A 19876-nucleotide genomic window follows, 5' to 3' on the forward strand; every position below is an offset into this window, starting at 1 on the left:
AGCTCTAAGCCTGCAGGCAGAAATGCTGTATTATCGGTTGGGAATTATTTGCATTCTCAGATGAGAGTGACTCAAATAGCACGAGCTGTGACTACGTGCTGGGAAAATATCATCCGGAGGATGGAGTGAGCCACAAGTACACCCATTCCTTCTCGCTGTTCTCTTTTCACAGTCCCCCTGACTTTCTTGCTTATGAAGGCAAGTCAGCAGTGGCTTATTTGCAGGAGCAACAACCTTGTCTTGCGTGACTATGGGTTTCTAAAATCTCCAGGCAGGTTTCATCATCAGGGGCAAGATCTTGACTGGTACTGGAGTGGTAAAGGCACTAAATAGCCGTGTGATTGAAGGAGCCCTAGAAGGAGCTCCTTAGGAGTGAATATGTCCTAAAGCAGTGCAATTAGTATTTGAGGCTGCACTTTCCTTCACTTTACAGCTGAATACATAAAGAGAGCCAGAGAACAGAAATACATCTCTCAGTGCCGTAACTGCCGTAATTGGCCTGATGTTACATTGATCACAGTGCTCCTTAATCATGAAAGCCAAGTATGGTGCTTTCCAAATCAACAGTTTTACACTTAGCTAAAAATGGTAACATTTGGATTTAATTAAACAACCTTGCTTGTCCTTGTTGGAGGGGGGTAGGAAGGGGAGGAGAGCCACAGTAAAGCTGCAAGGATGGCCTGGCAGAACTGCCCCTGCAAGCATGCACCTCCAGCTTGTGAAAACAGTGTGGAAAGGTCAGGTGTGTAAAACTGGCTCATATTTTTGAAAGTTCCTCCAAACTTGTTAACTCAGTACTTCTGTAAATACTGGCCGTGTTCATAGCCCTTATTTTCAGCCCACTTCTCTTGTAAGCTCTTATGCTTTATCTCTTTGGTTGTCATCAGACATTGTCATTAACTCCCAAAGGTGCAAGGCAGGAGGAGGCAAAGCCCAGATCCAGATGGGGTGGTCAGCATTAACGTGGCTGTACCAGGTCATGGAGGAGTGCTCTGTGGGAACTGGTTAATGGGGCAAACATTCCCTTGGTTTGCCCTCAATAAATCTGTGTTTTACATACAGCTGTTACTAAGGCTCCTTCAAATCCTTTGCAAGGCTCACTGCAGTCATTATACTGGGGTCCAGAGCAGCACTGGGGGTATAATGTATGTTTGACTGGCGGCATTTGAAACCTTTTGGCACAGGACCCCAGAAGGTAAAAGCAGGATGTATTGGGCAGACAAAATGGGGAGAAGCAAAGGCGTGGCTGAAGAGCGGAGGTTTGCAGTAGGGAGCTCACAGGGGACATGACAAAGAGTTGAAGGATCTGTGTGTCAACATGATAGGAAGCTAATCCATAGCAAACCAGGTTTCAGGAGTTCCTCTACCCCTAGAACAGCTTGTTTCTTTCATGTGCATAATGATGGCACTCAGATAACCTGGTTATGACCTGTAGGAGTTGCCATGAGGGAAACCTGCTAACCCTGACAATGCTGAGGCTTTACAGGCAGCTGGGGAATGGTTGAGTTACACGTACGCACATGTATCTGTGTAAGCAACTTGGCGATGTCTGTAATGCAATAATTTGCAGCTGTCAAATAGTTAATGTAGACTCAGCTTGCAGACTCATAAATTTTAGTTTAACATGCAATTCTGTTCCAACAAGTGTCTATATAAAAATAGCACCTTCCTACTGAAATGATCTGCTATCTATGTGTAATCACATGCAAATCTGATTAATTTGCTGACTAAATTAAGGGGAATGGTTTTGAAAAATGGGTGCCTAAAGTTAGGTACATACTATTTAGGTACCTAAATATGCAGTAAGGTTTTAAGTGGTGCTTAAGTCTTATCACTTTGAGTTGCCCTTGGAGTAGCTTTTAAAATCAGATTACCTTTCTGGAGCCCTGAAGGACAGAACTAGTTAAGTGGGTTTGAAAATATTGTCTTCATTTTTATTCCTTATTATCTCTGTTGAAGCTGGAAATACGCAGCCGCTCCAGGAGTGGGTGAGCAGAATTCTTTTTCGTTTCTTTTGCAATCATACGAGCCAAAAAGATGAGAACTTAACTTCTAGATCCCAGCATGAGTTTGTAGACCTGGTAGTTGGAAAAACAAACCAAACATCTTTTTCACTTGTAAACTGACTGTGTTTGATCTGGAAATCATTGAGATGCAATAAACATTAACTCCATGATCCTATTTTTATGGAGTCAGTTTTCCGAGTAGAACCACACTTAACAAAACAATCATTATCATTGAATAGCAGTCCTTGTGAAAAGGGCTGGATTGAAAACACTGATGACAGAAGCCTTCTGTTTATCCCTGGAACAGCAGTGACAGTGGTAGCATAAGCTACAGCACGCTATTCCTCAAACAATTGACACTCAAGGGACTAACTGGTGTTACAGCTTCAAGTGCGCTGTTTTGCCAGGTACCTGCTTTCTAGCAGTTGTGGGTGCTCCTGAGCTAGAGGTAGGGTAAGTTGTTGCACAGCCACGTCGCTGAGCAGGTAGTGGTGACTTGGGGCACTGCACTTTGCTGGCACTTTCGTAGCTACACTATTGCAAAACACTTTTTGGAAGAAAAGGGGTGAGGACGTAGCTCTGTTGCTATTGCTTATTTGGTCTCTACACATGAGCTCACTGCTGTTTTGTCAATTACTGCTGGCTGCACAGAGCTTGGGCTTCTTTTCCCCCCCGTCTTTTTATGCTGACATCTGTCCTTTGGACATCAAAGTGCAATCTTTCAAAGCCGCAAAATCATATGATTTACTGAACACTTAAGAGATGATCTATACAAAAGCTCGCTCCTGGAGGAGGTATTCTTCTGTCGTGATGCATTAAAACAGCTCTTTGTATTTGGGCAATAACAAAGATTAATTTGAAAGTATTAGCTATCATCAGGGCTTGACCTCTTCAGAAAGTATTCTTTAGCGAGGGTTTTAAAGTGGATTTGGAAAGATAATTATTCTTGTCCTCGGGTAGAATCTGGGCAATTTATGTGCTGAGCTGACTTGCCATTTTGGCTTCAGTGGATATTTATTCCCATAATGTAGGATTGCTGTGCATGGTTGTGTTGTGGTGGCTGAGGGTGATGGTAATGGGCAGACAAGATATGTGCGGGCAGAGATACCGCTCAGGGTGACATGTCCTTAATTGTCAGTAGTCTTATAGCAGGCAGCGTGCTCAGTACTGTAGCTCTTCAGTGCAGTGGAAGAAGAGACTATTTATGTCTTTGTCTTTCTTTCTGTGTGTGGGTTCACAAAACATTTCCAAAGAAGCATCTCATGGCTGTAACAAGGTCCTTTGTCTATATCATTTAAGCCAGTATGCCACTTGCAAAATTGAAATTTGTACCTCCTGCATTGTAACTTTCTTTCTATAGTATTTTGGTATGCAGTTTTTATTCACAAGCATGTCATTATTCCTTTATCCTGCAGCTTTCATTAGTAGTCAGTATCATGTATCTAAACTTTCTGGAGCTAATGCACACCTTCCTATAAATGGATATTGCAGCATTTGATAAGGCTTCCCAGGAAAGTGGTAGAGGGGGTAGATGTAATTCCACAGGCTGCATTTTAATCAGATCACAAAATTTAAGCAGGCATTACCAAGAAGATATTTTTCTGGCCCTCTCAGTCCATTGTAATATCCCTGCACCCTGCTGGCGGGCTCTGGGCCAAATCCTGTGGTGGGATCCACTGGATGAGGTACAAAACAGAGATCTCATGAACATTTCCATTATATGTTCCTCAGGAACAAGAGTTCTGGCTGGAAAGTCCTAGCTATTTTTCCAGTGCAGGTTTATAAATGTCAGGTTTATAAAACGTTATTATATATGTCCTGTCTCAACTCCCTGGCCATGGCACCCACGCTCTGCCATCAGTCAGCTGCCATGAAATATGGGACATGCCATTACGTGTTTGCTTGTCTCCAACCATAGTTGGCTCTGGCCATTTGTTGTAGGCACTTCTGGTGAGAAACTGCCCTCCACAATCTGTTTGTGCAGCCCTGTACCAGTGGTGCTGACTGGACCCCATAACAAAGCTGCAGGTGGGACAGGATGCAGACGTAAGAGGGATGGTGAGGAGCATCAGCACAACTACTATTTCTCATGACTGACACACGCATGTTGCACCAGCTGGTGGTGGCAGAGGGGTGGAAACAGATCTTCTTAATGTGCACCTGCTAATATAAATTAATTATTATAATAATGAAGACAAAGCATGATGTATCTGTTCTCTCCAGCCCATCTTTCATTCTGCCTTTGCTTTAGAAGCAGGCAGAAAAATACCAGTGCATTTCTTTGTTTTCCTTTGTACACTTAATTTGCCGTTTTTATTTTGTCATCGCTCCTAGTGTTGCATTGACTTCTGACTGTGACTTGTCATTTATTCAAAGCTGTATTAACATGGTAGTGCCTAAGAGTTATTGAACAACTAACCTAATGGACAAGTCATTCCAGCAGCAGAGCTGGAGTTTGAAGGAAAAGGTCATGAAACCCTGGGCTGAGCTGAAGGCTGGAAATGCGGATGCAATCTGTCCTTTTATCAGTAAGCCTAGAACCGAAGTGTGATGGAGAGTAGGAATGCCTTGTGTGAGAGGTGTATGCAGAATGGATTTCTCACTGGGCAAAAATATAAAAATAGGTTATTAAAACTGCTGCAGCCAGGGAGGTGAAATCTCACCTGCAGTAGGAGATGTAGGGGAAAGGAGAGGCTGCGTTTTTCCCTCGTCTCTAATTTACTGAAGGTAATAAATGGCCTTCTGTTGACTTAGCTGGGTTGAGATTGGGGTCTACCCCCCAGTATTGTACTCAAATGAGGCTTGGCAGATGCCTGCAGCAAGATCCTGGTAAAGACACCACAGTTTGCAATAGGTCATCTGTGATCAATGTATAATTCCACTGTCTTTAGGAGATCTTCCTAATGAACTGTGTGGGCTATTACTGACACTTTGCATGTGACAGTTTCTTCCTGCTTGGCATTGCTGGTTTTTGCGGAGTGTGCTCTTCAGCAAAACTGCAATCAGGAAAACCCTGAAGCAGTAAAATCCCTTCAGAAGAAGGGAAGATGTGTGTGGGAAAAGGATTTCATAATGCAATCCGTGAAATTAAAAAATTATTGCCTATATATTGCACTTCTGTCACCTCTGTTGAAAGAAAAAAATAAGGAGACAATGTCAGGTCTGTGGCTTTTGTATTTGCAACCTGGCAGTGGGTTGGAAAGAGGGGCCCCAAACTACTTCCCTGTGTTTTAGGGATGAGTTGGATGGTCATTCGACTCCAGCTGTCAGGGATCTATAAAGCAGCAGCTTGCACCCTCTGGAGAGCAGTCAGATCTCATTAACCTGTAGCCGGTTATTTGTGCAGCTCTGAGCTCCCCCTTAGTGAAAAGAAGCCAATTTACTCAGTTTAGGCGATAATCTTGTTAGAAATATTTTAGCCCCTTCCATAAAGAAAAGTATGTTTGGGATGAAGAACGTATTTCTGGTAACTCTGGCATCCAGTCTCACAGTCTAATGGGATATGTAAGATGAGATTAAATGTGTATCCTCTGTCTTTGAAGGCTGCCCAGTGGCTTTGTGTAACTCTACCTTCTGGTGAGTATCATTTCAGCAAATTTAAGGACTGCTTGTCCAGGAAAAGATCCAGACAGCTAGTGAGGCTTTAATCCCAGTCATCTCTTTATATGTGTCCTTAGCTGGAACAAACTAAAGGAAAGCTGCATTTTCAGCCCATTGGTGATCCTTTTCTATTCAACATTACAATAACATTGCAGGTTTTTACCACAAAAATGTCAAGCTTCTTATAGCTGTAAGTCTTAGGGCTATAAACATTTACACTAGCATGCTAAAGAGATTTGGGCATAAGGGGCTGTACTGGCATTAGGGAGCAGCTGAAAATATGAGTAGGCTAGCATTAGATTAAACAGAGGCAGGCAGTAATTTAATTGGCATTTATACATTGGGAGGAGGAAAAAATAGTAAGCTTAAAAAAAAATGCAGCTAGGAAGCTTTTAGAAATCAGGGAGGTAATTTGCTTTCCAAAATGATTCACAGCATCTTGTGTTAGCTAATTAACAAAACAGCAGGTTTGTGAATTTAACAGAAGCGGGGTTAGGACTCCGTGGGTTCAGATCTTGTCCATGTGTTTGTTAGGGTCTGTTCAGCCCCCTTGGTGCTTTTGCTCTGCTCTTTGGCATCTGGGGGGCCCGGCCTCTTTCAGGGGGCAGAGTTACAAGTGGCTGCACTCCACGATTGGAGCCAGATGAGGGTGAAAGGGGCAGGTGGAGAGGCAGGAGATTATGCATTGACTGGCATGACTCAGCCATCCATAAAATGATTTTCATTAATGTTTAATGTGTGTCAAAAATGTCAGCATCCGTAAGAGAGGCAGATAAATTATTTAGTCCTGTGAGTGTCTTGCCTTACCCCTCCTGCCGATGTGTGTAAAATGTTTGCCCTGGTTTTGCTTAGATTTAGGATGTTGTCGGGGAAGTTAAACCGATTGCTGTTACAGCCAGAGCATTTCCTTGCGAGACCCTTGGAGGAGCTGCCACCGCTGCTGCTTCATTGGAGCGGTCTAGACAATCTGAAGTCAGCCCAAGTGGTTATGCGCAGTCCCTGATGGTGGACTGGGGTTGTTTTTAGATGGTTTGCAGAGGAGTAGACCCTGGGAAACTGAAATGAGGACAGGAGAGTGGGGTGTGAAGGAAGGTACTGCTCTCCCAGCAAAGGCTGCAGGGAGCTGCTGTCGGAGCAGCCCAGTATCACAGCACAGCCTGCGAGCCTTCCCCGGGACCCCGTGGGGAAGCACTGCACTTGATGTTAGCTCAGGTGCTCTCTTCTGCCATTCTTGCTGCCCTGTTTTTGCGGGTTTTGTCTGAAGGTGCATCACTCAGAGACCTGTGGCTGCCTGGTCCGGATGCACTGTTCCCCACGCAGGGCTGGGGACAGCCTTTGCAATCCTGGCAGGGCTCTGGCTGCTCCCCCACCTACCCCTCCCCAGGGACGGTTTCTACTTGCCTGTCCTGTTTCAAGAGATTAGGGCATGTATCTTGCTTTATTCCTAATTGCGGAATTCATAGACAGGAGGGGAAAACTCTCCTATGAGTTGCAGGTTTGGGGTTTCATTTTATTATTTTTTTAAAAAAATCAGCTTAACAGGGTGACACAATAGATGCAAGCTGAAATCGTAAGCCCTAGTGGAAAGAAAGAGGGACCGAAGGCGATGAGCAAAGGAAGAAATTCATCTGATCAGATGGGATTTGAGGCTAGATGGGAGAGAGGGAAATGTAAATCTTAACTAATAGTGAGGTACTAGTCTGTGAACGTTGGATGAACTACAATAAAAAATAACTAATTTAAACCCCACTCCAACACTCGCACTAGACACAACCATCCTTCCTGGGCAGGGATCTTTCTGAAGGCAATGGGAACTTTGTCAGCCTGTGCCTCTGTTCAGAAACGGCACATTGAACCCTGTCAGGAAAATTATAAAGAGAACTCTGCATTAAAAGAGAGACCGTACAGTTAGTTTTTAAACACGGGGGCAAATGCAGTTGCTTTATTTGTTTGTGATTTTTTTTTTTTTTTTTTTTTAGGGAAGTCACACGCCTTCAGACAAGGATCTCAATTGGCTTCTAATTAAAGTTGCTTTCTTACTGTCTGGCATGAAATCCCCCTGAGAGGCAGATGTTTGCAAAGCACACTTGAGGCACTGGCATATGGTCCCTTTGTAAGGCTGGTGTTTCAGCAAAGTGCCTCCTGAATGTTGTACATAATTAGATATTTTATTTTATTTTTTTGTCCTGGAGAAGTTACTGGCGGCTGGGGACCTCCAGGATCTGAGAGGGAGGCTTTCTGAGAGATGGATGGGAAGCCCTAAGCACGTCACTGATACATAACAGGTGCTGGCAGATGCCTTGATGCAGCTTTTTCGAAAAAGCCTGTCAACTAAACCAATGCCAGTTAAAGGAAATTATTCTAACCTATAGAATTCAATAGAGGATGAGACCCTGGGTACCTTGCCTCTACAGCTTCACAGAGGACTTGCATCCTTCCTACAGGAATCCATCAGCAGGTCTAAACTTTTTACAGGATTATAAATTTCTGAGGAATGTTTCCATAAGGAATCCAATTGTAATTGTGGGGGAACTGAAATGAAAATATCTACGCATACTAGGCTTGGGTAGAAACCATGGCCACGCTTAAAATGTGACTTCAGTTTACAAATGGCCCACAGCTCTTTATTGACACTGTAAAGGGCTGTTGCATCAGGGTGGTTAGTGATGTGTAGTGCAATCTGCAGCAAGACACTTAATGACTAAAAGCTCAAGGTGCTGAGTATACTGATTTCCCTCTGGGGCAGCACATCCATCCCTTGCACACTTAAGAAATAAAACACGGGATTTTGTGCCAGATGACCTTATTTTTCCAATTTTCTTAACATCTCCCTTTCCTGACCAAAAAGTCCTTTCTGTGATCACCAGAGCAAGGCTTTCCTACTGTTGGTGCCTCATTTTTGCCTATCTATAAAAGTACACTGCAGCAGTTCCCTGCCTCAGAAAGGGTTTTTTGAGAGAAAATTAATTCATGTTTGTGAGGTGCTTTCGAGGTCTGTGGACCTGACTGTGCTTTACTAATGTGGGCAGTCATTATTTCTGTTCTATAGAGAGGAAAACCAAGATCTAGTTCAGTTAAAACAGCTTGTTCAGGATCACAAAGCAATTTAGGAGCAGAACCACAAATAGAGCCAAGTCTTTTTACTAGCAGTCAAATGTGCTATCCACGGGGCTACCTATAATGTCTAATTATTTTTCTAAGGGTAGGAATGGAAAGATCTCAGCCTGATTCCAAAGTCCTGATGAAAATGAAAAGGAAACGCAGGAAAGATTGACTCACAGTCATTGCATTCTCTTAGCATCTCTCTTATTGTATGTTTAAAATGAAATTAATAAAATCCCCTGTGGATGGAGATGAAGCAGAGCCTTCGCCACAGATTGTGCATTAATTTGGTATCCTTCTGATGCTTTGAATGGTTCTGTGCCACATATGAAAAGGCAAAGCCTGGCTGTTGGCTTATGTGGGATGCACAGGGTGCAATGTTTTAGGCTTCAGATGCTGAATACAGCTTATTAGAGGGCCACATGTGCACAGAGGCTAATGAATTTGCACGCTTGCAGCAAGCGGCTGTATCTTTCTTGAAGCCTTGCCTATTCTTTGGCGTGCTTTCAAGCTGAGGCTACTGTTTAAATGTGTGGACATTCAAAGGCTGTGCTGGGAGGCTCGATGCTGCCAAGAACCTCGTGGAAGGAATAACAATCTCAGCAATTAGCAAGCTCCCTCAAACCCCCGCCCTGCCTCTCTTGGTGTTACAGGCAGGGGAGGGAATAGGGGTGAGCTGGCAGTGGTTGTTCCTTTGCAGGGATTCAGGCAGTGGGAATCAGAGAGACCGACCTGTCAGTGTAGAGGGGACAGTCTGACAAGTGAGCACTGGCAAAACTTGGAAGTGGAGGTAGCCTGTAGTATTGCCACCCAATAGATGTGACCAAAAGGATGTTCCAGCGATCAGTAGTGGTATATAATTAATAAAAGGAAGGACAGAATAAGGAAACACAGAGAAAATATTAGTCTTGGACTGAGCCTAAGTATTACATATAAAACCAACATTAATCTTTTCATTTTCGAATAAATAGAATAAATGCAGCAATGTAATGAGTATAACTCTTTTCTCAGCTGGGATAAAGTGCTTGGCATGTGGTACATGGGATAAAGTCCTTGGCATTGTGCAGTAGAGTTAGTCTTCTGTGCAGAGCTTCTATTTGGTGTCCATGGTTCTTGCAACTTTGCAGCCTATAGTGTGATTCTGTGTGCCAGTCTGCACACTAGATCTGGTGGCATAAAAACATTTACTGTGTACAAGACTAACAGGAATACCAGATATTAGATTCACAGCAGATTTATGGTCAGGTCCTCTATGAGGTACCTGTAACACACTTTGCATACCTGTATATCTATAGTCCCGTGTTCATATACACTTAACATGTGCAGAAATAAGTAGACTTCTACCACAAGCTTAAATGCTATGTAGGTCTTCAATTATATAGCAGTAAGGCCATCATCACAAGGCTACGAGGGTCTCAGGGATTATTTACATTTCCATTGCATAGCCGAAAGCAAGCTCTAGCCCCAGCTCTGCATGGGGTGAGAAGCACAGCCAATGCCAGCCGTGCTTCCACAGAAAATATCGGCAATGTCTGTGGTCTCCCCAGATGAATGTTGCATGCTATGGCCATGCTTAGTGCTCAAGGTATGTTGAATGCAGACGACTGTTTGCTACACTAGTTTGTTTAGGAAGGGTGGACATATCAGGAGCACTGAGTGAGAAGTTCTTGCTTGAGAAAGAGAAACGAGGATTGAGGGAGACAGCCACCACGCTTGCCCCAGGGCTGTGGTGCTAGTCCAACCTGCCTTTCATCCTGTCCCTGCCCCACTGTGACGTGCAGTCCTAGGACTATAAATGCTTCTTGTGAGGCCAAGTATAATTTATTGGTTGTTAAGGAGAATAATAACCTTTGTTAGTGAAGTATATAGCTCTGGGTTAATCATCAGCAATAGTAGTTGGTAATGATACTTACAGATTAATTTTTTATTTTTTCTGGCTGGTGCTGTATTTAGATTAAATTCAGTTCTTCCTTCCTTCCTTCCTTCCTCTGTGAAGTCAAAACCTGCTTTTCTGCTGTCGGCAGCAGGGAGGTGTGGTGGGAGAGCTGCACAGGCTCCTGGGGGGGCTCAGGTCACTAAAATGCCCTTTCTTTGCATCAAGGATCAAAGGAGCGATAGGCAGATGCAGAGTGTCCAGCCCCATTTATCTCTGCCAGATGGTGCTAAAATACTAGTCCGGAGCACATGTTGCTTCTATTCAACTAAATACTTGTGCCATGCTGTGGCCTCTCTGCCTCTAAACCAATGAGCCTCAGCCAGCAAAATCCCAGCAGCAAAGGCCCCAGCATCCCTTGCCTAAGCCCCTCTCCACGGCTTGTAGAAAAGCAGAGAAATTAAACTAGGAAAGCTCACAGCTCTGCGGGGCGAGATAATAGTGTACAGGAAAGGGAGGAAGGGGTTAAATAGGGTTTAGCACACACAAAAAGTAAATATTTGAGGCAGAAATGCAGAAAGAAAGAATAATAGAGAGAGAAGGGCAGGAGGAGGAAGCAAGAAGTGTAAAGAGAAGAAGAAGGAGGATTATATTCTTCCAGAAAACAAAGGGATGGTTGTATGAGAAAAGCATTGGGGAAGCACTGGGAAAATGAGGATTGAGCTCTGCACAAACTTTCTGTCTGACACTGGACAAGTCAATCTCTCTGTGTCTCAGTTTGCAAAGGCTACAATGGGAATAATAAAGTCTCCTTTGTTCTGCCTTTCTCTGCTCACATCTGACGTCCCTTCTGTTTATAAGTTGTACAAAGCCAAGATGCTACCATACTGCAAACAAAAATAAAATCCACTGAGGGTTTGGTGGGGGTAGTGAAGAGGTGGGAAGGCAGATAGGCTATGGTAAACCTTGGGGATAACTGCTCCAAAAACTGGCGGGGGGTGGGGGAGAATACAGAAGAGGCCTTTACTGAGGGAAGAAGAAAGAAACAATATGGACCAGATTAATCTTGCTGTTGCCTCCTGGACTCCAGTAGAGTTCCTCGAGGGATGGGTTTAGCCCAAGGAGTTCAGTTTTGTTTGGTTAAAGAAACTTTGTGCCAAAGTTTTTAAATAGTCGAATCTGTTCTGAGAACTATGAGAATGTGGGCTGCCTTTCCTGAAACGTTGCATGGGACTTGGGATGAACAACTCCTGCTGAAGGCATCAGGAGCCAAGTGATTAAGCCCCATGCAGTGCTGTGACAGGAGGCCTTCTTCTTGCCTACACATACTTTTTTAAGTATAGAAAGTATTTCTATATTTCCAGCAACTGATCTTTATTTGAAGCCAAGAACTGTATTTTTCAGATTAGAACTGAAGCTTTTCTAGGAAAAGCCACTCTGGAGCACACCATTGGTCCATCCACCCCAAGACACCCCACACATTGGTCCATCCACCCCAACAGAGGCCCTGAACTCTGCTTTAAAGAAAAAAAAAACCTAAAGCCCACAGGGCTTTCTCCAGGGATAATTTGTATTTCACTCCAAGAGTTTGAGTTTGGCTTTCACTTCAAAGCCTGTAGGCTTATATTCTTTCCAAAGCTATTGCTTATTTTATTAATCTTTACAGTTCCCTGGAGATGTTTGTTGTTTGCAGATCTGTAACCTGTTCGGGAAGCCCCTTGAGCTGCTGACCTCTGCATCCTGTGGCAGCAAATTCCCCAGGTCAACCAGGGCATTTGTCCGGGGAAAAAGGAGGGTTTTTTTTCTCAATTTTAGGTTTGCTGCATTTAACATGGAAGCATGCCTTAAGCTTCCCATCTCACCCAGCTGGCTTCTCATTACAGCATCTTGCCTAAAACTGTGAGCTGCTTCTGCAGTGCAGAGAATTCTTGCTAGGAGATGAGCTGTGCATGTGCGGTGCTGCTTTGCGGTGAAACGTGACTCAACCATACTGAGGATCCACTTTTTTAATTTTTCAGTGCTGCCAAGATTACAAGAATACATTATTCTGTCAGCTGCTTCTGCAGACATGGTGTGTTTTCGTCTCGTGTCACTGGAGTAATAAAAGTTTGAGTCCCTGCTGTGTGAATAGCACACTAAGCCAGGACATGATAAAGGTGTGAGGGGCTTCAGGGTGGCTGCGGCGTGGCACCGTACTCTCTGTGCCTCTCTTTTGGTAAAGAGGCAATTGCAATCCTCAAGCTTCTTTGCAGGCCATGGTGAAGCTTTCAGGTAGAAGGGAAAGAGCAGCATTGTTGTATAGTCACATGGTTATGATGATGGTGAACTGGCAGACCGGTGCATGGGCAGTGGGCAGAATGGCTCAGTGCCCTTCCTTCATCTGTTTGTCGGCCCTTGTCCTGCTGCTGCACAAGGGCTTGGTTGTTACAGGGGTAGGAGAGAGTTGTAGGGCAGGATACAAAGTACAGCCTTTGTCATTGTCTAGTAACAAACTGTCTAGATGCTTGTGTAGCTGGGGCTCTGCGGCAAAAAATAGATGGTGCTATGCAGACATGGCTTTGGATCCAGCACGCAAACAAACAAAATAAGTGTATTAGAAACAGCTGGGGAACAGGATGAAAATGAGCATTATTAGGGACATCCTTATAATAACTTAGGGAATGGGGAGTGTATAATTTCTGCATTGGGTCTTCCTGGAGATAGATTTGCTGTTGCTTTTGGAGCCCTTATTACAGCCATTGGTTTTCCCATTTATGCATCCCTTTCCCCAGCTCTTGCTGGAAAACCTGACAGCAGGCTCTGACATGTAGCTGCTAATGCAAAAATATTGTCAGGAGCTGGAGTGACCCCTGAAAGCGGTGGACATGGCCTCATCTGTGGGTCATGAACTGCCACTTTGGTGAGCATGTACATCATCCAGAGCAAGCACATTGCTTTAGCCACTGATCTGCCTTTAAGAGTTTCCTTCCTCATCCCCAGGGAAGTTTTGCAGCTCTTGGGAGTTTTTGTTGATTCCTTGGCTGTAGAATGGACTCACAGTTTTCTAATTCATTCACCATTTTGGAGTGTGACTGACCTGTCCTGGGAGATACTGAGAAAGGCAAAGATACCTTCCAGCAGCTTTTGTGTCTTTTCTTGCCACTCTTATGCACAGTCAGGACATTTGGGCTGTTAGCAGTGAGCCGCTTGCCTGCAGCCTGCTGTAGCTCAGAAGATGACTGTCTTTAAGAGTCATACATTTTTCTCCTGGTCTCCATGCATATTACCTCTGTATGGAGGAGATGCAGTCCTTCCTTGTGGAAGAGTGTCTGGAATTGTCCTTCAGCCCGCAAGTATAGTGGGCTCTTGCTAAGATGTCCTTATTGTGTGTTTTACATGTATGACTACACACCCACTGACATTCTTTTGGTAATATTCACTAAGATTTCAATTGTATAATGTCTACTGCACGGTTAAGCGCCTAAGAATTCACTTTGCTGTTTCCCTGGCAAATTTAGCAAATACTGGCCAAAACTCAACTTGCACTGGATGCTGCTGATCTTTGCAGCTGGAGAAATTTGGCCCAGTACTCCAGTGTCTTAGAGCCATCATGATGTATCTAGTACGCTGACTGTTCTCGTTTGTTTCACGGTTGGATGAGATGCTTATATACAAAGCTGCTTAAATTCCAAGTGTTGCCTGTGACTGAATGGTTCCTACCTTTGATGTGAGAGCTAGCCACGGCCTGGGAGCAGAGAAGTTATTCTAGTTAAGAGGAGAAGTTAAAGAGCAAAGTCTTGGATATTTAACATAGAGTACACAACGTCCTGCTTAGAACACAGAAAGTTCAGCAACCAAGACTAGTTTCCCTGGTCCAAAAACACTTTACTGAGACAGAGTACTCTTTAGGGATCTCTCAGGGCCATGCTCTTGGAATGCTCAGGGCCAACACTTGGAATTTAAGCAGCTTTGTATATAAGCATCTCATCCAACCGTGAAACAAACGAGAACAGTCAGCGTACTAGACACATCATGATGGCTCTAAGACACTGGAGTACTGGGCCAAATTTCTCCAGCTGCAAAGATCAGCAGCATCAGTGCAAGTTCAAATTGCAGTTACATTGGTCTTGGCCTTGCATTGAATTACCTCACTCCTTTGTGTGTTGATTTTCACAAGCGTAGGCTTAGCTGGTGAGCTTGCTCATCTTCTGGAGGTGAGTGTTGTGGAGGTGACACCCGAGAGCATGTGGGGACAGAGAGAAGTAGTTGTAGCCATTTGGCACCATTGAAGAACGCATCTGCATATACAAGACAGTCTTGTTGCACAAGCTGTCTGTGAATGGCACATGCTGCAGCCATGTAATAATAATACTTGAAGATACGCAGGTTCAGCTGCAGGTGAAAATAGCTGTTATGGTCTTCATCCTGTCTGTCTGATAGGTCTGCATGGATCAAACCACGGTACCTTTGAGGCTGCATGATGCAAGAAATAGGTGACAATATATAGGGGTGGGGTTGTCCCCATTCCCACTTTCAGACCTAGATGGTCAGGTGTCATCTGCGGTGTTCGTTGAGGAAAGTGGGATGGCTGGAGCAAAGCTGCCCTATTTCTAGTCATTCAAGAAAGGTGCTTAGTGAGAAGACTGTCTTGCCCTGGTACCAGTTCAGAAGAATGGTGGTGGCTCCATGTGAAAAGCAGAAAGCAAAACCACAGGGTTTCAAATGTGTTGTAATATTTGGTGAGCTGGAATAGATTTAAGGTTATTTTGAAGATCACTTCTCATGATGGGTATTCACTACCCAGTGATGGATGAGTTATTTTTCAGACCAATTGCAAAAAATGTCCTTCAAACCCACCTTTTGTTTTGTAGTAGCACTGATGGAATAGCAGTGTCTGGCTTGCTGTGGGGTGACCCATTACTGCTGGTCTTTTGCAAAGCTGAAAGGTGCTGCTGGTGGCTGAAACTGTCAGCAATTCTTTTCCTGAGGCTTCCAGGAGAGTAAAAATCTGGGACTTCTTTGGTGAGCTTTCAGGAGACATGAAATACTTTGGCACTTCAGGGAAGATAAATGGCCTGTGTAAGTACATTTAGCATGTAATCAAACAGCATGAATTACATGAGGATGCACCGTGGCTTCAAACGACTCTTTACCCAGGGAAAACTTTGTCTGGCTCATAAGAAGCGTGTCCTCCCTCTGAGTGCATTCCCCACCTTAAGCCTTTCTATCTCCAGCTGTGCTGTGTAGAGCAGAAAGGGAGGAAGGGGAAAAGCGTTTTTTAAGACAGCCCCTGTGCAAATCTGCCTCAAGGGCTCATCCCAAAAGATGTGTATGGGCTGTAACATTCCCTGCAATTTTGCCTGGACTGTATTCAAAACAGTGAAGGGAGGAAGATTCTGGCTTGGTGTGCAAGCTGGGCATCTCCCAGGCTTGATAATATGTATGATCTGTGAAAAATGCAGTGGCTACTTGATGGGAAATTTGTTAACCTTTCAGAACTTTTGAGCTGATTCTCTGTGTTTTCTTTTTACAAACATATCTCTATTGTTGCTAATGCTGTTTGTGTATCAGCTATTCGGGTCGGTTTCTTGGTGCTTTTATGTGACTTATAGACTTTCTCCAGTCTGATTTTGAGAAACGTGGAGTGTCTGTGAAGCTGGGAGCAAGGACATGCTCTCTTCTAATGTGGGATTCCATTTTTCCTCTGTTTTGCAGGTTCTTTTCGAAATGATGGATTAAAAGCTGCTGATGTCCTTCCTATACTGAAGGAGAAAGTGGCCTTTGTGTCAGGTGAGCACATCTTTTCTAGATCCCTCCATCCCAGCATGAGACCTGCCTGCTGCATCCCGATCCTTACGGTGCTGCAGAGGCATGAGAGACCACTTTCTTGTTTGGACTTGGTAGTACTTAGCTCTTCTGCTAAGAAAAGGGCTGTGTGCAGAACAGGGCTATCCAGTAATACTCAAAGTGTTGGAAACTGGCCCATATTGATTTTCTTCATATTGTGAGAAACAGGGAAATGGGCAGTACAGGTGGGATAAAGTGCAGCTTTTCAGCTCCATCCCAGACCCGTTCTGTCTCAGCATCCAGGATGGTTCAAGGATCCTGCTTTGGGTTCAAGGTCAGTGAACACCATTAATTCCTGTTTGTAGGAAGCACCAAGACCTGTAAATCATTGGTATTTCATTTGCAATCCCAATCAACTTGCAGTTAAAAGTACCTTTGAAGCTGCATTTACATAATAACTCAGAAGCTCAAAGATCTCCTGCCATCCTGTACAAAGATTTACAACCTTTATTCAGGAGACAAGTCTTGAGGACCTGGGGGTGGATGAGGACTAGAAAATATGGAGAAGGCTTTGAGAATGGCTGGGATTATATTGTTTCTGGCATGAATTACAACTTGTCAGGGAGAGAGGGAAGAGGAGGTCTGAAGAGATCATAATCTTGCATGAAGTCACTCAAATTGGCAGCATAAAATCAGGGTATTTCCAGAGCCAGCGTTTCTGATGATTGCAAACCATTCAGGCTGCTTTTGGTGATCTTCCCTGTTGCAGTGAGAAAACCTGCATTAAAAATAGCCAGCTCCCCTGTTTGCAGTCTTTGCTTTTTTGTTTCCTTTGTCCCTGCAGTAGTGCTGACTGCAGAGGGGAGGGGAGTATCAGCAAGGCCATTAAGTACCCGAACTCTTCCTCCCTGGCTGTAACCCCCCCCGGGGTGCTGGAGTGGGGCCCATGAGGATGGGTCTCGCCACTCTGCTGAGCCATGGAGATGCCAGGCAGGAAAAGCTTTTACCTTGAGTAATGGTTGGTGTGACATGTCTTCCCATGTACCAACAGTTAAATGGTCCAGAGATCACGAGTCCAGTGGAGGCTTGGGCAGCAAATGATTTGGGGCTCCATAAACGCTAAACTTTCTGACCAATGACTTGGAAGTCCAGGACTTTGAGGGAAGTTTGTGAAGCACCAAAAGCCTCATGTGAAAACCCAAGGCTATCCCAACAGTACTTGCATGCAGGACTACTTTACCTCACACTGATGTCTCATTCTGAAGGTCCTGAAATGTTTTACATGGTTGTTGGCTTTCACTGCTCCAAAAAGGGGAAACGTAGTCATAGAAACACAGCATACCTGCAGATTTGTTCACAACACAAAGTTGAACCGGGTGCTCTGGGGAAGCGAAAGAGAGGAATTTATGCGGGGACTGTACTGGAATTTAGTTCTTGGCTCCTGCTGTTGTTTCACATGGAAATGACTGCAGGATCATTTGGTAATTCGTGGAATATTTAATAATGACAACCTGTCTGGATTGTTTATATAGTCCCTTCCACTGACAGTGCCTGAGTTCAGCTCTGAGCCAGAGGGTCACACACCAAATCATCAGCTCGTTAGATGCTGTCCTGGGCCAAGCTTGCCTTATGGGGGGACCTTAAGCAGCGCCAACATGATCCCCCGGAGCTTCGCACCGTGATCTGCTGCAGGCAGGGGACAGCTTGCTCCTCATAGACTTGCCAGCCTCCAGACTTGTATCTGCTCAAAATGTGCCTATTCCTGACACAGCTAGCTGGATAGCGGTCCTAGGATTTACACCTCCTCTCCATGGCCTCCAAACACAATGGCTACGGGCAACAATTATCAGGAGCCTTTGCAGATAGAATGCTCTGAGCTGCTAGTGTCTTACTACAATAACCCCAGCATCACCCTCCAGCCCAGAGTTTAAGTACGGCCCAGTCTTCCCCTGGGATGTTGTAATAAGGCAGATTAAGAAAAGGATTTGAGCACTTCATCTGATGGCTAAGTTCTTTTTAATTAAAATGGAATAACATCCTAGAGTATGCTTTGAGCACAGAAGAGAAAATGTTTGCCAAAATAGAAAAAACAAATAGCTGGGCTTTGCAAGGTAAAATAAATAAATAAATAAAATTGTTCTGTAGTTTGGACAGACTCTGGGAGCACATTGCGTTTGTAATCAGGCTTCCTCGAGGAACAGGAGAGTTTTATTGAGTCTTCTTTGGAGTTTTATACTGCAGTTAATTTTAACAATAACAATACAGTAAAGTTGTCAAGGGGGTTCTCCTTACACCACCAGAATTTATCAGGACCCACACAAAAATCTCAGCTAAACATCTCAGTTACATAGTTTATTTTCTTATCGGCTGTGGCTCACCAGCTTGTTCTTTACTTCTTGAGTTGACAGGAAAGCTGCAGAGAACAAGCTTCTCCAGGCAGGGGCTGTACCATGCTTCGTGTTTCAGTGTTGTGGATGCTCCGTGCCTGGACCATGCAGAGCAGCAGGCAGAACAGGCAGGGAAGTGACACCAGCTGCTGCCTGCTCGAGAGCAGGCACAATAGGACCTGCCTGCACAGCCATGGAATCCTAGAGGAGCACTCAGACTTTCAGAAGTGCACTTAATTTCAGAGTTGAAATACAGCTTTAACTAGCTGGGCATGGATTCATCCAGCCTGAATGCTGCCTGGGGCTCTGTGCCTGGCACTCTCCCTCAGCTGGCTCAGCCAGCAGTGAGCCGCAGGCGCAGGGCTCTGCATCCGCATCCCTGCACCGGGGGAGAGTGGAGGGGTGGATAATGTTGGGAATTTTTCCTGGAACTGGTTATTGATTTCTTCCAGTGATGTCATGTATGAGCTGGACTGAACCCGAGCAAATTTCATATGTATGTGTGTCTGAACAGCACCTGAAAATCCCATTCCAGCACTTCCAAGCAGAGAGGTGGCCTGAGCAGCCGGGGGTGCCGCGCACCCTGGCCATCGCTGGCTGCCTGCTTCCATCGCTGGCCTCGTGGAAGCAGATGAAGCAGGGTGTTGGTGGGCGGGGGGGAGGCCTGTTGCCGAAACTGTAATAAAATCTTGGCTTTGCCTAGGTGGTTCGCTGTGTTGCTTCCAGCAACAGAATGGCTTTGGGAACCATTAGGGAGCGAGCTACAGGCCAGAGACTGCTTTTTGTATTCTGAGAAGGAGATGAGCACAGAGGAGAGGAAATAAAACAGGTTGTAGATTATTTTAGGTTTGTGATTTTTTGGGTTTGGGTTTGTTTTTTTTTTTCAGTGAGACATGGTGAAATATTTTGGAAGCTGGGCATATAGTCTTTCCTAGGAAACACAGATGCTGTTTTAGAAGAGTGGTTTAACTTGGGATGTTGTTCAGCTGCTTGATTATATTTATAGGAGATTTCCTATTGATCAGTGCAATACAGGAGGATGTGTGTGAAGCTCTCAGGGGAGGGAAGGAAGCCTGATAGATTGTTCTTTTCCCTGCATGGAGCTTTTCATGCATTTAGGCTATGAAAAGCTTGTTAATTGA

General features: G+C 44.5%; 1 protein-coding gene and 1 long non-coding RNA gene across 18 annotated transcripts in view; one reads left to right on the forward strand and one right to left on the reverse strand.

Annotated features, from left to right (window-relative positions):
• The window catches only part of KALRN (kalirin RhoGEF kinase), a 546232-nt gene that overhangs the window by 170906 nt on the left and 355450 nt on the right, over positions 1-19876 (forward strand). For all 17 annotated transcript variants that reach the window (XR_013930070.1, XR_013930071.1, XR_013930072.1 and 14 more), the window contains exon 2: positions 16276-16350. Coding sequence is in view for 10 of the 17 variants with exons in the window: in XM_080399718.1 (XP_080255844.1) it covers positions 16276-16350 (75 nt within the window). In the remaining 7 variants the exon portion in view is untranslated. The remainder of the gene's footprint in view (positions 1-16275; positions 16351-19876) is intronic.
• LOC308068714 overlaps positions 1-19876 on the reverse strand; it is a 292607-nt gene that overhangs the window by 143386 nt on the left and 129345 nt on the right. The window lies entirely within an intron of this gene.

This window comes from Falco punctatus (genome assembly GCF_963210335.1).
Source record: "Falco punctatus genome assembly, chromosome: 8".
NCBI lineage: Eukaryota > Metazoa > Chordata > Aves > Falconiformes > Falconidae > Falco > Falco punctatus.